The following is a 17269-nucleotide window of genomic DNA, read 5'->3' on the forward strand; positions in this document are numbered from 1 at the left end:
GAACACAGTTTAATTATGTGCAGTTGTAGAAGGGCAAGTCAAAGACTAATATCTGAGCTAATCTAGGTTCTGTGATCTGGGAAGGTGATAATGATCTTCCCTGTATCAGTAAAGAAGTTACTAAGATTCCGGAAACTAGGCAGACATGAAACATTGATTTCAGTCTGAAGAAGAAGGAGCCAAGGTGAAGAAATTTGTCCATCCTCTTCATCCAGGTGGTACCTGAGGCTGTGTAATGGCAGTAAAACTTATGGTGTATATTTGTTTTAAGATTTGTTTGGAATCACTTCAGTTGGATGGCTGTTTTTAGACATTTTATTAAGCCCACCTTTAAAGGACTCTGAGATAGAAATCTCAAGGGTCATTATTTCTGACTCTCTAATGTACTTGTGAGTCCTGAAAAGTAAAAGTACTGTTTTTATATGCTTCTGTTCTTCTGTTGTTTTCTTGCACATTTGTGAGGCATTACAAATAAGACCATTATTCCTGCTTAGTTCCCAAGTTTTAACCTTGCTGGTTTTCTTCACAGAGTTTACAACATCTCCCACAGAAGGATAGTTCCGACAGGGAGATGACTAAAGTCAAGGGTGTGAGTTAGGTGTTTCCACCTGCCTTTTATTCTCCATCTCCATTTCTTGTTGATTATATAACATTGTTTTCTACAAGCCTATCCAGCAGTACAGCTCGGTTTTGCTTTGAAGTCAGCGTTGATATTTCATATTATCATGTTTTTACACAGGTCCGAATGCAGGCGTTGAAATGCTTCTCAGTTCTAGCCTTTGAAAACCCCCAGGTATCCATGACTCTGGTCAATGGTGAGTGCAATGCTGCTGCTGCTGCTGCTGGTTTGACACTCACTTCTTGCCTGACTGAATGGGAATGACTTGGAGCTCTCTCTCTTTGCAGTGTCTGTCGATGGAGAATTGTTACCACAGATTTTTGTGAAGATGTTACAAAGGGACAAGCCCATTGAAATGCAGCTCACGTCAGCCAAATGGTAATTGTCTTCAGGAGCTGGGGAAATAGCAGGGAGTTTAATCCTTTCTGTTCAACTGCTCCCTTGTTCCAAAGTAATATGGGATGTAAAATCTTAGTAATAGTTAGAGATACTGTTTGCATTATCTAAATCCTTGAACAAGTGGCTCTCACCCCATTTTATAATGTAACTTTCAGTCTTTATTGTATATAAACAGGGAAAAATATTGCTGGGCAGCAGTTTTGTGAAGCATGTGTGTTCAGCCATCTGGGTTTTCACGTGTATCTTGGATTTTATAAGTTTTGCTTTGAAGAGGTAGAGCACAGTCCTGAATTCCCATCCTTGGTGCCTGTGCTGTGTTGGAGACTGTGCACCAAGATGATGGGAGAGCAGAGTTAGTCTCTCTACCCAACTGTTTTAAATAAAATAGATTATTCTTCAGCCTTCATGTGCTCATACAGCAGAATTAATGTTTTTAATTAATTTTGTACTTCAGCTTTCCGTGCTGCTGTGGGCACATTTATGTGTTCATATTCATAATGATTTCCTACCCAGTGACAGGATGTGACCCAGTTCCATAGTAGCAGCACCTTGGTTATGCTCACTCCATAAGCTGGGATTGACACCCTTTAGGACCATTTTCCTTTTGTTTGTATTGATAGGAATGAAATGAATCACTCCAAGGGGTTAAAGAGATGAAATCACCCATTGCTATAAACTACTAAAATTAAGTTTAACTCAGGAGTTGTTTGATTATTCTTTTAGTTTTGGATGGCTTTCTTTGACAAGGAGCAGTGAATTCTCTGAGTTCTCCAAACAACTTCACAGCCACTTGTGTCAGTACAAGTCTCTTGATTCTGGATGAGGAATAGGTGGGGTAGGTAGGATCTGTGACTCTCTGCTCACGCTGCCAGATTGTGATGCCCTCACTCTTTCATGAAAGCAGTTTCAGTGATGTGCATGTGTATGAGGGGGGGGTTCTTGGGTAATCCCACTCCATGTAGGAGGTATGTCTTGGGATCTCCCAGCCTTCCTTCCAACCACAATTGGCCCAAGCAATCTGGTTTTACTGGTTTTGTTAGGCAATTCTTAGGGAAGAAGTCAAGTTTATTAATTGCATTGTAGCAGTCTCTGTTCTGATTGATTTATGTGTTTCTTTGAGAAGTCAGAAGATGCATAGAAAATGTCATACTTAAAAGTAATTTTTTTTACTAATCTCGGGATATAAAGCAGTTGACAAGTCATAAAGACAGACTGGAGTTAAAAGATTTGTTCTGACATGGACGTTCCCAGTTCTACTGGTGTTCTTTGCTGATTGAAGGAGCTGTGTACACAACCCATCTTTTGCTGTTGCTTTGGCTCAGCTGGATCTTTGAAAGCATGAAAGAAAGCGATGTGGTGAAAAGCCACAAAAGCAAATTGCAGGAAAATGGCAGACAAACCAGGATCTTGAATTTCAGATTGGGTTTCCAATTAGTCCACAGGCACTCGTCCTTCTTAGGGCTCTCAGTTTTACAGCCGTCCTGGAGTTTGCACAGCCCTGCTGGTTTTTCTTCTATAGGTCCACCCCTTACCTGATTGCCTCCAAGTCAGACTCTCTCTTCCTTTTTCCTAAGGAGAGTAATAGGTGAAATTGTCACAGATCATCTTTTTTTTTGCATGTAAATCAGATTTCACTCTTACCTTGCCAGCTTCAGTCAGTTAATCTGCAGTTCCTCTGATTTATCATTAGATTCCTTGGAATATAGATCTAGAAGGGGTTTTTTCCTTTTGAACCATCTCTAAAATTTCTGTTTGAATCCAGACTGGTATACAAGACTACTTTAAGCTTTTCCCTTAACAATTGAAGTAGACTTGGAAGACTCAAGGTAATACCTCTTGATTGAAATGGAGCAAAGATCCTTCCCTTGAGCAGTAGTTTTGGGACAGGGGGAAGAGCCAGATGCCCCTTGGGAGAGTGCTCTGCAGCTACAAGTGGAGCAGTAACCTTTCCTGCTAAAATCACCGGAATTGCTTCCAGCTAAGCCAAGCCTATGTTACCTGAAGTCAAAAATTGCTTTCTTTCATTACTGAAATAGAGCTACTTTGCCTGGCAAACAGGGTCTCACCAGGCTAAATGGCAGCTGCAGGACGGGTGCTTTCCTCCTGATTGTGCAGGTGTGAAAATGAGTTTCTTGCTGTCAGCTGCAAGGCTTGGGCAGTAAAAGTTTAGCAGATGACCTCTGTGCTAGCATTCAAGTCTTATCTCTTACTTTCTGAGAAATAATATATCAAGAGAGTTCTGACTGTGGGATTTTTAGCTGTGACTGTATTCAGAACGAGGATCAGGCAACTGGGCCCTTGGAAGGAGCTCAGGGATGTGGTGAAACACACCATGGCTATATGAGCATTTTGCTGCTCCTTAGCTGAGCAGTTCTGATTGACCCTGTGTACAGCTCCAGCCTGCCCGACTGAGGATCCAAACATGTTAGTTTTAAGTTACCTTCACTGAGATACAGTAACATTTTTTAACCTCCACTGTAACATGATAAAAGCCAGTTCCAATGGTTAGTTCAGAAGCTAAAACAAGAGGTATTGGTGCACAGCAGTTGCCCTCCAGCTCCATTCCACTGCCTCGTAGCAGAGCAGGTAAAAACAAAACCACTTCAAAGTAAAACACTTTTTTTGGTGGGTGAAGTACTCTGCGTTTCTGGTAGTTTGGGGCACTTTACAAGTACATTAACAAAGAACTTGGAATTTGTCTGATGCTGTGTGCTGGTGAGACCTTGTGGTTGTCATATCCTTTGTGACCTGTTCTCTAATAAGGAACAAATGCTGGCTTGGTGCAGTGTCAGAGCCTTGGCTGGGTTCATCATTAGTGAGGGAGTGCTGGTTCCTGCTGAGTGTATAACCCTGCCTGTGGTCAGGCAGCACAGCAACTCCTTCTCTCCTGGCCTGGGACTGGGCCTGGGTGTCTGTGCCTGAGCTGACAGGCTGTGTTCCTGTGCTGGTTCTCTCCTGATGGCTGCACTGCCCAGGGGCAGGTACTTACAGGAAGGTCTGGGTGTGTTGCACCTTTATGTTAGTGCAGGTTGTTCCTTTGGGGTTTGGGGCTCAGTCGGGGTGGTGCTGTGACCCTTTGTGTATTGATTAGTGCTCCAGCAAGAGGTCCTGCACTGCAAACCTGCCTGAAAGTTCACCTGTAGGAGGTTGTGTGGCCAAGCCTAGTAAACTCTGATGTATTTAAATCGATCAGGAGAGGATATTTCATTAGGACAGGTGTTCTGCAGCAGCTGAGGTGTATCAAAGCCGTGGCAGGTGACTGTGTGTTGTTGTGTTGTTGCAGCCTTACTTCCATGTGCAGAGCCGGAGCAATACGGACGGACGATCCCTGCATCGTTCTGAAGGTGAGCTGTGTCCTCCTTCATCCACCTTGGAAATACAGAATAATTCTTTTTGTGCCAGCCACAACAGCTGCTTAAACAGTTCTCTGTTCTAAAGGTTTTCTCATGTAGGTCTATCCTGGTTTTATTTTCTCGTATAAAAGGTAGCACAAAATCTGTTACACCAAAGATTGCAAAGCACTAAGTTCTCCTGACTTTTTTTTTTTTTTAATTTAAAAATATAGTTCTCTGGTTTCTCTTAGTTTCTAAGTAATGATAGATAAAATATCTACATGTTGGCTGAGACAAAGGCCTGCCCCTCCTGTCTTTTTGTGCAAGAAAGTGCAATGTACAGTTCATTCCAGTGTGCATATTGGCATCTGTTCTGCACAGGCACCTGGTGCTGCACAGCTGAGGAAGCCAAGCTGCATCCTTCTCCCTCATCCTCCTCCGTAGCTTTGTTCCAAATTGACACTCCAGTTCTCTGCTCTCCTTTCTCCTTACAACACCTGCAAACTGGAGACAACAATTCCATTCTCCCAACCCGTCTCTCCTGCAAACCTCTTTCTTCTTTGGAAATGTCTTCCCTTCACAAATCCCCCATGTTGTGCTGCACCCTGGTCAGGATGTGAGTGTTCCAGAACTGTTCTGCCCTGGGAGAGGGAGCAGGGCCTGCTGACAGTGACAGGTCGTTGTTGGGAGCTGCACGTGCCCTGTGGGCCCTGTGGAAAACCAGCATCCTTTCAAATGTTTGCAAAGGGATTTGCTTGGGCCAGCTCACAGCAACAGCAGCATTTTTTTCCTCATGGAAGCTGCTTCAGCACAAATCCATGTTCGAGGCTGTGGAATTAAATGTGTTGTAGTACTTGGGAGAAGACAAAAGAGTGAGGGGAGAAGGAAGGCACAGGATCTTTGCTCAAACCACCCCAGTGATTCCTCCTCTAGGAGCTCATACTTGCAAGATAACACAGTGTCCCTGTGGTTAATCCAGCCACAAGTCCTTTGACCTCTGCTGAGATAAAGTGGTGGCCCCTTTAGCATTCAGAGGTTGTTGACCCTTTGCTATCAAACTTCCTGCACTTGGGGGCTAGTCAGGGATGTTTGTTTCCAAAATGGTTTTAATTTACTTTCATTGCTCAGTTTGAGTTAGTGGGTTGACCTGCAACATGGGGAAAAAATGAAGTCCGTGAGAAGGACAGAGGAGGCAATAATGGATTTGATGGGAAGGGAAATGATTTCTCTGGAATCCTAATAATGAAACTGTCCAGATAACCCAGATACATCCCAACCATACCATGGGAATTAGATATTCCATTTTTACAGTCCAATTCCAGACTTTTATCTGCTGGCCAGGTGTGCGTTGTGCCTTTCCATCTTACACCCCTACACAGCCCCCTGCTCTTGTGTGTTAATTGCACTGTACTGACCTGTAGGTCCAATGGAACAGTTAAAGTGTGTCTGTCAGAATTCTTGTTTCTGTTTAATTTTAAGCAGATAGAATTGCTCAGGGTTGAAGAACGTGAGATCTGTGTTTCTTGGGTGCATGCAGCCAGTGACTTAACAATGCCCAGCCCTTGAATTCCAAGAAATAGCTCATTTCAGGCCATTTGACCTTAGAAGGAATTAAAAAGCGCATTGTCTTTGTGATTGAGACATGGAATTACACTTCTTTCTTACTCCACATGAATGTAATTTTTTGAGAGCCTGTGTACAATTTCGCCTGCCTGCTCAAGGCCAGATATGCAGAAGGGGGTGCTCTGGCTCACTGGGTTAGCTGCAAGATTCACAACCTCAGTGATAATCTTTGAGGTGCACCTAGCTTCCTAAAATATGTAGGCAAGTCCTACTTCCTGTGCAATGGAGATGAGATATTTAATCTATTTAATCATTTGAGCAATCAATGGGTAGATGTTATTTCAAGTCCCCAGAACACAACTCTGAGCAACATTTACTAGAGTTATTCGGTTGAACTTGGTGGCGTTGCACAGCCTTGGTGCTATTCCTTGTCCATTTTCGTGTTTGGGAAGGCTTGAGGGAGCAGAGTTCCAACCCTTAAAGAATTTGCCTTTCCAGAGTTGAGTACTTTTCGTTGAGCTTCAGGTAAAGAAGTACTTGATTGATTTTTATGTTTCAGTAGAGGAGGTGTAACAAAACTGCTGTCCTGTGGGTGTAACCAAAGTAGGGGAGGTGTCAGAGAAGACAGAATGACCTGGATTCCAGGTTAGCTACTTTTCTGGTTGATCAAATACGTTGCTGAGGAGTATTCCTCCCTTGCTCTCTGCTCCAGGCAACCAGTGTGTGGGAAAGGAACCCTGAGATTATTTCTGACTGCATTGTCTTTAGTTAATCCTGGATCACAGTAGGGCAGGAGGGGTCAAGTACTTCTTGAGGGCACCTTGGGTACTTTTGGTTCTGGTATGTAGTAAGAACAAGCCTGTTGCAAACATCAACTTTTGAGGGGATTTTTTTTTAAGTTTTGTCAAACTTTGTCCATGGTCACTTCTAGACATTGCATCATTTTGGCTGTGTGAGAGGCTGTTAGAAAGTAGCTGATTGTACACTTAGCAATGCCTGAACAATTCCTCTGCATGCAGTCCTTGAACCCACGGAAATGTGTGTGTGGAAATCCTTATCTAAAGAACAATGCAGAGCTGTAGGACAGTTGTTCCATTTCTTTGGAGTCTCTCTATCAATGTAGCTGCACTAGAAACTCCTTTATGTTAATCTGTGCAGACTCTGCCATGCTTGGTTCGAATGTGCAGTAAGGACAGACTGCTGGAGGAGCGGGTGGAGGGGGCAGAGACTCTGGCCTACCTGATTGAGACGGACGTGGAGCTGCAGAGGATGGCCAGCATCACCGACCACCTCATCGTCATGCTCGCCGACTACTTCAAGTACCCCAGCTCCGTCAGTGCCATCACTGACATCAAGAGGGTGAGTTCCCTGACCTGCCTCTGAACCTGCAGAAATGGGCAAAACCAAAAATAAATGGGCTCAGGATGGGTTTTTTTAATTGTGTTTAAACCTGATGCATGAGATCCTCAAGTGAAAGGTGACCAGAGGTCCGGCAGGACTTGGTGTTTGTACTCTCCAAGTCTCAGTCACTGCTTTTTGGAGACTTCATTAACCACGTAAGAGTGTGTATATCTGGTCTTCCCATCCTGTAAGTTTAAACACCTTGCCTTCAGGAACCAGTACATTTCAGCTTCATAAGAGATAATAGTCCATGTGAAGAGAGGTTTGTTTTCAATTCTTAGGTCTGGTTTGTGGAAAATCTGAAGTTCGGAGATGGTTCTGTTGTGTTAAAGCACAAAAACACGTGCATGTTGTGCACTGTTTCATATTATGAGTTATCTGCACTTACAGGACGTTGGATAAACAGAGACCAGATGTACCTTGGAGTCTTACTGAGTCTGATTATTAGAAAGTACCCAAAAAAATACATTACAGAGCTTTGCTTTTTTCTGAAACTGGCCCAAGAGACAGGTTCATTTCCCTGACCCTTATAGAATGAGGTAAGTTCTGCATAGAGAGCCTCTTGAATTCCCTGGAAAAATGCAAACAAAATATGAAAAAAAAATCAGTTACAGTATAAAAATCTGAGCAAAAAGAAGTTTAGCAGCTAATTGAGGAGTAATGGACATTGGCTGTAGCATCAAAAATATAATCAGGTTTCAAAAGTGAGTGGGGCAGTTCTATATATTATGACAGTGCTCTCTGAGTGTGTAGTAAGTCTGTAGAAGCAGCCAGCTGGGAATCCAGGGTGCTGGCTTTGGACAGAGTGCTTGGAATTGCACCCTGTAAGGTAAAACTACATGAGGAGTGAGCGAGGAATCTGCCAAACAGAGGACTTGTCTGCTTAAAATATTTATAACAATTATATAATACTTCTGCTCCAATATAGCTGCACTGGAGAGAATTACTCATAGAGCTTAATTTTTGACATTTCTTTTATTTCAACACTTTGCTACCTTATACTGTCATTTTCCTGGCATTTTGTGTAGACTTTGAAGATTGCATTGTTTTGTAGAACACCTTGGTACAGAGTTTTGAGGGCAGTCAGAGTCACAGAATTATTCTCAGTGAAGAGAACATGAGGAGATCTGAGAGCCCAGATTTGCAGTTCCAAGCAGGGTCAACCTCAAACAGTAGAATTTTATGATGCCTTTAGTGCTCCCATTAATTATCATAAAATCACAGAATATCCTGAGCTGGAAGGGATCCCCAAGGATCATCCAGTCCAGCTCCTGGCCCTGCCCAGGACACCCAAACTATCCCACCCTGTGCATCCCTGGGAGTGTTGTCCAAACACTCCAGGAGCTCTGGCAGCCCTGGGGCCGTGCTCAGTCCCTGGGGAGCCTGGGCAGTGCCCCAGCACCCTCCGGAGGAAAAAATATCTCTGATATCCAACCTCACCCTCCTTAACATGGCCTGAGATTTGGAGACCAACTTCGGCTCCTGCTTTTGCTTCAGTTCCCTTGATAAAACTTCTCTTGATTCTCTCCCAGTTTTTTTACTCCTTCTGGCTAGGTCCTCTAAGTTTCTGTTGGGAGATAAATATAACTTTTACCTGAATATGGTCTTGATAGAGTCCTAACCTTGTTTTGGCCTCAAATTGAAGACAAAGTTGTAACTCAGCAGAGAAATGAACCATATTCTTAACTCTGCTTATTGCATTTAGCTGGTAAATGTGGACATGAGCTCAGGGAGCAGCACGTTGTGCTTCTGGCTGCCCCTGGGGTGGCAGACAAAGAGAGTGGGTTAGCACCAGTTCAGAACAAATCAGAATATCCCACTGCAGCTGCTTTGGTGGCTGAGCCTGGTACCTGTGCTGTGTTTCCCAGCTGGACCACGACCTGAAGCACGCCCACGAGCTGCGCCAGGCCGCCTTCAAGCTCTACGCCTCGCTGGGGGCTAACGACGAGGACATCCGCAAAAAGGTGAGCCTGGGGAGGCTGCTGGGCCGGTGCTCAGCCACAGGGGCAGCTGGAAGGCAGCAATCCCCACCCTCCCAGTGGTTTGCCCCATTATGATGGAAATAGGTCAAAATGAGACCTCTCTCCTCCATTAATATAAGCTTTCAGGTTGCATGGAATTGGAACAGAAATTAATGTCTTGCTATCGGACATAGCATAACATAATATAGTGTAACACAGTATAACAAAAGGGAAGTTCAGTTATGTAAGTGTCTGCACAGTGAGGAACTAGACTTGCACAAGGAGTTGTCTTTCAACATTTTTGGTCCTTGGCTACTCATAAGGAATATTGTTGTGGCATATGAGAAATTTCTGAAACTTGTGTTCTGAGAGAGATAATACACCTCTGTTGTCATTTATTCTATTACATAACAAATGTTTTTTAAAAAATAAACCCTGGAAAGTCTGCTCGTATTGGGAAACAAAGTCGGAATTTGTTTCCTGATTCTCAAGTGACCAAGGGGCCTTGCACTGTCATAACAAAGCAGTTGGTGATTCAAACATTACAGCAAGGAGGTTGGTTGCTTGGAGCACTCACAGTTAAAAATTAATGTGTGGAAAGTAGAGGGAACTTAATAAATGAATGATTAAAAGGAGCATTTTTTAAAATTAATCATGGTTTTGCAGTGTCATATAGCAGGTGCAGAAGACAGGAATGTTTTCTGAGTTTATTTGCTGGTTAAAGGGGAAAAGCAGAAGGAAGGGGGCAGGAAAACATAAAGTGAAAAGATAACATCAGGAGGATTTATCAGTGGGGAACCACTCAGAGTCTCCAGAATTCAACCCCATAAACTCCTCTTTTTTTCCTTTATTTAATAGTGAGGATCTTTCTTTTACAAAGCTTTTAATAAGCAGTGGGTGTGTACATGCCAAAGTTGACTTATTATGTCATTCATCCTGGTATTAACTCCCTTTTCTACTGGTCTGAAGTGTTTTTGCTGGCCTTGTCTAAATATGGCAGATGAGGCACTGGATATTTTTTATCCACACAGCTCTATAATCTGTCTGTGATCTGTAGTTTGTATATGTTGTGTGCACTCACACATGCTCACTTCTGTTTTATATGACATTAAGGGTAATTCATGTATATGTATGTATAGATAGATATCTATGTAAAAATCACCCTCTTGTTCCTTGATGATTAAAAGCCACAGTGGAACATAGGATGTATATTTTTTTATTTCTGAATTGTCTGTAGTTAAACAAAACTTTCCACTTCATCTGGCCAGAGAGTGTGACGTGCTGGTTTTAGCTGCAGTTTTTCTATGTAACATTCAAAATTGCGTAGCCAAAACCCCAGCAAGCCATGAATGCTGTTGAGTTGTGCACTGACCTGAGTTCTTTGGCCCAGATCATTGAGACTGAGAACATGATGGACCGTATCGTTAACGGCCTGTCCGAGTCCAGCATCAAGGTGCGCTTGGCTGCAGTCAGGTGAGCCTGTCCTCGTCCATGCAGAGCCTGTCACCGTCTGTGCTCACCTGGGACAACTCCTGCTGACTGTCTGAGAGCTGCTCTGAACTCAGTTCTGCTCTTGGGAGCCCTCCTGGGGGAGAGGGGCAGTTATCCTGGGCTGGTGCAGGTTTTCTCTTGCCTGTTCCCAGGCTTCTCCTTGCCTGCCTCCCAGCTCAGTAAGCCTTGTGGAGCAGCAGGGTGTGTACAGCAGTGTCCATGGGGGTGTGCATGTCTCACAGGGAGGATTTCTCTTCCATTCCAGATGTTTGCACAGTTTGTCCCGTTCTGTCCAGCAGCTCAGGACAAGTTTTCAGGATCATGCTGTATGGAAGCCTTTAATGAAGGTAAGTGAGGAGCAGTCATGTCTCAGTGCCTGGAGTGTTCTGGTCCATTCAGGGAGCGCAGGGTGTCTGCTCAGCTGGCATGCCTTGCTGTAGAATCATGATACAAATTACGTAGAATTCAAAATCTCATGGTCTTCTGCTAAGAGAGTCATAAGTCAATAAAATCCAACAGCAGCAAGCATGTGATTCATGCTTGGTTTTTGGTTGGCCTTTTGTTTCCTTTTTTTCATTATTTCTTTTGGGTGTTTTTTTGTCATCAGAGAAGTGAAGCTAAATTATTCTCAATGTTCACACAGGACACTACAAGCACTACATGTCCCTTAATCTCCGACTCAAACTAGATGGCACAGTTCAGACTTGGTCTGTGAGCCCTGCAAGAGAATTTAGATCTGCATTTTCTCCTGTAATTCTCTGCCTCTTATATCTCATTGCAGATTCTATAGCTGAAATGAAAGAGCGCAGAAAGACCTTTAAAAAGATACATTATCACAAAGTGCAATTTTCCACAAGATTAGGTGCGATTCAAGTGTGTAAGAGATGTCATCTCTCATCCTGTAATGTCACTGTCATAAATGCAGAGAAATAAACCAATTGCTCAGTTTCAACATCTTTTAAACCTTGAAAGTGGACAACAGACCAAGTCTGCTAGCACACCCGAAGGCTTGGGCAGTATTGGCACCCATAGGAATCTCCTGAAGTGAGTTTGACTGTTCAGAAATGAAATGGCCAGAGCACAGAAGGTGTTGTTGGCAGTAGGGAACAAGGGAGGGACATGTTTGGTTTAGGAATTGTGTTTTGGTGTTGCTGGAGATCCAGGCAGAGATAAGGGACTATAGCTTGTCTCAGGCTGTGCTCCTCTGAGAGGATGCTCCTTAGGAAATTGGCTGTGTTGTGCTGAGCACGAGGTACGGAGGGGTTGAAGAGGCTCCTTCTGGAGCTTCCTCTGCATATGTGTTCTTTGCAGAGCAGGGTTTGTCCCAACTTATGTCTACTGCGTTGGACTGAAAGCTCTCAAATCTGACTTGTGTGAAATAATGCATTGCTCCAGCTTGTCCTGTGATGTGTATCATTGTCCGGGTCTGCACTGCTAGCATCAAAGCACCTCCTGAAGTCTGGAATACAGCTACAGCATAATTCCAGGTATTCTGTTTTAGTGGTCTCTTCATTATCCTCCTAACACAATCGCTCTCTCCCCTCTGTGGCTGCAGGTTTTACAGAATGCTCCAAATGAAATTCTTGTAGTAGCATCTTCCACGCTATGCAATCTTCTTCTGGAATTCTCTCCAAGCAAGGAGGTGAGTATCTAGCCAGCAGCAGGGAGAGGGCATGGATTAAAGTGAGATTACACAATGGTTCAATTAGCATCAAGGCATGTTAATTGGCAGCCATTGCTTGTGACATGTTATGGGGCTGTGATGTTACAGAGCCTGTGCCACTGATAGCTTGGGAACAAAAAAAATCATCTGCTTACAGTGCTGTGGCAGTTCATTTGGTCTCTAAAGAAAGGAAGTAGACATGAAGTTTTGTCATTTTCTTTTTACTTGTAAAACACTGTTATCTAAAAAGATCGTAAACAAGAAGAAACCACACTGATAATTTGCAACGTGATCCATTGTCTTGGAGAATTACTGCTACTGTAGTGCTGAAAATGCTGGCACAGCTGAGTCTTGTGTTTTTATTGTTCTCAGATGAACAGTATAGGATATCTGGTTCTGCAGTGTCTGTACTTCATACACATCATACACACAGACCAACACTTCATAGCGGTGCAGCAATTCCCCAAGTCTAAAATACTTTTTAATTACAGAAAATATTGGCAAGATTGTGCTGTATATGGGATTCTGCAGGGCACTTTGGATTACCAATTTACCAGTTAGTCTTGGTGGTTTCAATCATATGTGTAAGACAGAAAATTAACTGAAATAATGCCAAGCACAGTTCACTGGCCATGGGGCCAGCCATGGGGCTTTTTTTAGCGGATTGCAGGTCAAGAGTTTGTGGGGATTTTATGGGGTTTTTTTCCTGTTAGGTTTTTTATTGTTTTGGTTGGTTGGTTTGGTTTGGTTTTTGGTGGGGTTTTTTTTTTTGGTAGTGTTTCCACTTCAGATTGAAGTGAAATACTGGATTTTCCATCAGGGTATGTGGTTCATGTCAAAAACATCATGCCAAAAGAAAATACTGGTTTTTTTAATATTTAGAAGTACCAGATTTGAAAGCCTCTATAAAAATCTAATCTTTTTTCACATATCACCCTTTTCTTCTACATAATATTTTGAAACTTGTATATAATCCACCAGTCATTTCAGTAAATGAGCAAAGCTGAGGTGGCTGTGTTGTACCCTGTGAAGAGCTGAGTCATTTCAGTTTGGGAATGTCTCCCAGTGCTGTGGCCATAGAGCAGCCCCTGGGGCTGTGGTGAAATCCCTGGCAGGTTCTTGCAATGCAGAGTACTTGGGATCAGGAGAGCTGGGCACAAACTGCTCCTGCTGCTGCTCACAGAGGATCCTGCTCCTGCAGCATCCAGCCTCTTCCATACATTCTTGTTTTCATTGCATGAACCAGTGAACTGAAATTCAGGAGGAAAGCAGTTGTTCCAAGCTTCACTTCCCTTATATTAATCAGTTTGAAATAAAAGTGCATGTATTGATTTTTTTCCTGTCATTTAAAGATGATATTACAAGTTTTTGTAGTTCAATCAAGAAGTCTACAGTTTTCTTTACTATGCCAAGTTTTAATTTGGTCTGATTACTGGACTCAAACATTTTATGTCAAGCAAGGTGTCAAGTAGCTTTCATTGTCCTTAATCTTTTTTAAGCAGTGACATATATCCCTCTAATTACCCAAAGTGATGTGATCGCTCAAGGGAGGTTGTTTCTGGGGAGCAGTCCCAAGCTGAATGTTGCTGGGAAAACCCATTTGCTTGTGAGGTGTGGCAGATGTGTGTGTAATATCACAGCAGTGTGTGATGATGTACATACCTGTATAAATGTGTGCGCATCCATGTCTCCACAAACACAGATGTAGGAGAAAGCAGCTGCCTTGACCTGACTTTTTTTCATGAAACCAATCTTTAAATGGTCATGGATGTGGGGTGTGGCATGGCCAGTTCATGTGAGTGCACTGGACATGTTGTAAGCTCGAGAATAAGATGTAAGGAGTATATTTGTAGTATTTTCATATATGCATTTAGTTTAAGTAGTGTTGTAAAGATCTGTTTTTCCCTCCTTCTTTCAGCCTATTTTAGAATCAGGAGCCATAGAACTTCTATGTAGTTTAACACAGAGTGAAAATCTTGCCTTGCGAGTGAACGGCATTTGGGCTTTAATGGTGAGTAGGACACCCCAATGAAATACCACTTGTGACTGTGTTCCTTAAAAAGTTGGGGAACACATCCTGTAGAACTTGTCAGTTGTTATTAAAAATTGCATGATTGAAATCTGGCTTGTTGTTCCACCAAACTGCAGAAGAAAAACAGCATCATCCTGGAACACTTCATCCATTAGTCCATAAAGTAAAATAAATTCTTCGGTTCTGGTACTACTTTTGTTGCCAAGATCATTCAGGGAAGCAGTTAAATAGTGTCAGTAGCATGCCAGAGGGCAAATAAAAGCACATAATAACCACGTCAGCTGTAAGACAATGTGGAAATTGTATTCACTGTGTAGCAGTTGCTCATAAATTGCAGCGTTTTTGCAAGATTAATTTAGGAAGGATATATTCTTGTAGGGAGTAGTCTACTAAAAGAGTGAAAGCCCAGGTTTTTAGGTTAAAAAAATCAATTAAGAAGTGTGTCTGTTTCAGAATATGGCATTTCAAGCGGAACAGAAGATCAAGTCAGACATCCTGCGAGGTCTGAGCACAGAGCAGTTGTTTCAGTTGCTTTCTGATTCCGATGTAAATGTTCTGATGAAAACTTTGGGACTGCTCAGGAATCTTCTCTCCACTCGCCCAGTAAGTAGAGCTGCAAACAGACCTTCTGAAAGCTGATCAAACAAGCAGCCAATCCAGTGCTTCTGTGCGAGACATTTTCCTGTTTTAACACCACTTGGATCTATTCAAATATCTGCAAGCAAATGTGCAAATCAGCGTGAGAAAGTATTTGAAAGAATCCTCTGCATCCATGGAAACACTGTAATTATTATCAGAGCTAGACATTTTCATTTAATGTTCAATTCCATTGCATTTAGCTTTTAGCAACATTATTTTCGGAGCAGTTTCTCTGTGAAGCTTGTCCAGGACAACACTGAGGGATGCAGCGTTGAGTCAGTGTATGGGAAGGTCCAGATCTTAGAGATACTTGTCTTTCTTCTTTGGCACTTGAAATATTTCTGGTTTTATCCATCTACGTAGATAGTACTGGATTTGTGAATTTGGCTGTGGGACTGTGTACTTAAAAATTGCAGACGTTCATTTTATACTCTGAAATGAAATGGTTGGAAAATGTAAGCCCAGGGTTTGTTTCTGACAGAGAGAAAGAGATACTCGTGGAGGAAAAGAAAGGGGTAATCCCCTGTGAAGATCAGAGGGAAAACATGCAGCAAACATTTGTCAAGCCAGCATTTTTGAGGAGAAAAAACCCATGAAGCCTCTCCTATGCGTTTATCACATACTGTGTTTCTACCAGAAAAAGGTCACTGTAAAAAACCTTCTGATCTTTTTACTCATTGAGTCTCAATAACCTTCATAGAGCATTAGCTCTACCTTAATGTGAGAAGATACTTAATAGCCTGTCATTCATTGAATTCACCCTGATAATTCTCACTGTCACTTAAGGTGTTCTTCATCTGGAGCTATGTGCCAGCTTCACTGCTTCCTGTGGTAGGTTTGAGAGCCAGAACCAGCCATTTTCAACCTCTACCCAAAACTCACTCCAGAATAACTCATTCAGCAGCTTTCCATTGAAATCTCATTGTTAGCAATTTTAAGAAGTCCTACAAGAATCCCTGATTAAAGAATTGTAGTGTGCTGTGTGCTGGTCATCTCTGGTGCCTGTTTGCTGCCACTCCTAAGGTTTGGTATCATTTAGTCCAGTAGATCTTGTTTAATCTTTTCTCTTTTATTCTAGTGTAGGTATTCATAGTCTGTTATCAAGTGACCTTTGAGCTGTGACCCTGTGAAGTTAGGGCAATTTCTCAGACAATAACCAATGCTTATTTTTCTGCCCCCTCTAAGGCTTTGGAAATGTGGCTATTGGACCTGGGCACAGTGTCCCTGCAAGAGCAGCAAATACCAGAGAAGAAACATCAATTTTCTCACCCCTCTCTGATATTATCCCCTGGTTATCAGAAGAGAAGTGGTTATTTCCAACTGCAGCATCACACATTTAGAGCCTGGGTCAGCAGGGTTCAGTCCTCAGCCTGGCAACTGGGACAGCAGTCTCCTCTCCAGGTGACAGGGAAAGCACTACCAAGGCCCATACGGTGGTCTCTCAAACAAAAGCAGGCTCCACATGAAGAAGAATGTTCTGAAGTGTTTCTGTTGTGATGAATTCTTGGTTTGGGAGAGCTAACTGGGAGCAGTGCTCTGTGTGCAGTGTTGCTACTCTTCACTTGGAGCGACTGAAGCAGGAATGTCCCTTCCTTGTCCAGGGAGTTACACTAAATGTATTTCATCCTTGCTTTGGCAGCACATAGACCACATAATGAGCACTCATGGGAAGCAAATCATGCAAGCAGTGACCCTCATTCTGGAAGGGGAGCACAATATAGAAGTCAAAGAGCAGGTACCTTTTCTGTTTTGTGTTGTCTTGGCAGAATAAAATATAAAAGAGCAAAGAGTGCTTGCTGTTCACAACATGTCATTTTTGTTTGGGACTATGATGTGCTGTGAATATTTTACTGAGATCTGTCAGATGAATAACTTGAGTACCTACAAGAATGCTTTTCTTTCTAATGGATTGTTACAAAATCGTTTGAACTGAATTCAGATTGGTTTTGCAAACGTAGGTTTGGCAAAGAGGAGGGATGTGAGAGCAGAAGAATTAAATTAGGGCCATTGCATGGCAGGAAGGCGTCAGTAGGAATAGAAGAGAAGCACTGGCAGGGGGGAGAACATCCTGGTGGAGCCCAGGAAAAAGTGTGGAGGGACCTGGCCTGACAAATTAAAACTTAAGAAGAGCAATCTGCAAGAGGAAAGGCAGAGGGAAGGAGGAAATGG

At 42.8% G+C, this 17269-nt stretch overlaps 1 protein-coding gene across 3 annotated transcripts in view; it reads left to right on the top strand.

The window, feature by feature from the left end:
- The window catches only part of ARMC8 (armadillo repeat containing 8), a 62487-nt gene that overhangs the window by 38877 nt on the left and 6341 nt on the right, over positions 1 to 17269 (top strand). For all 3 annotated transcript variants that reach the window (XM_066194149.1, XM_066194151.1, XM_066194150.1), the window contains 11 exons: positions 740 to 815; positions 907 to 997; positions 4302 to 4362; positions 7072 to 7272; positions 9183 to 9278; positions 10666 to 10748; positions 11032 to 11113; positions 12322 to 12408; positions 14348 to 14440; positions 14915 to 15064; positions 16740 to 16835. In XM_066194149.1, the coding sequence (XP_066050246.1) occupies positions 740 to 815; positions 907 to 997; positions 4302 to 4362; positions 7072 to 7272; positions 9183 to 9278; positions 10666 to 10748; positions 11032 to 11113; positions 12322 to 12408; positions 14348 to 14440; positions 14915 to 15064; positions 16740 to 16835 (1116 nt within the window). The remainder of the gene's footprint in view (positions 1 to 739; positions 816 to 906; positions 998 to 4301; positions 4363 to 7071; positions 7273 to 9182; positions 9279 to 10665; positions 10749 to 11031; positions 11114 to 12321; positions 12409 to 14347; positions 14441 to 14914; positions 15065 to 16739; positions 16836 to 17269) is intronic.

Source organism: Chamaea fasciata, unplaced genomic scaffold (genome assembly GCF_029207755.1).
Source record: "Chamaea fasciata isolate MVZ Bird 193981 ecotype frontalis unplaced genomic scaffold, bChaFas1.0.hap1 SCAF_11, whole genome shotgun sequence".
NCBI lineage: Eukaryota > Metazoa > Chordata > Aves > Passeriformes > Sylviidae > Chamaea > Chamaea fasciata.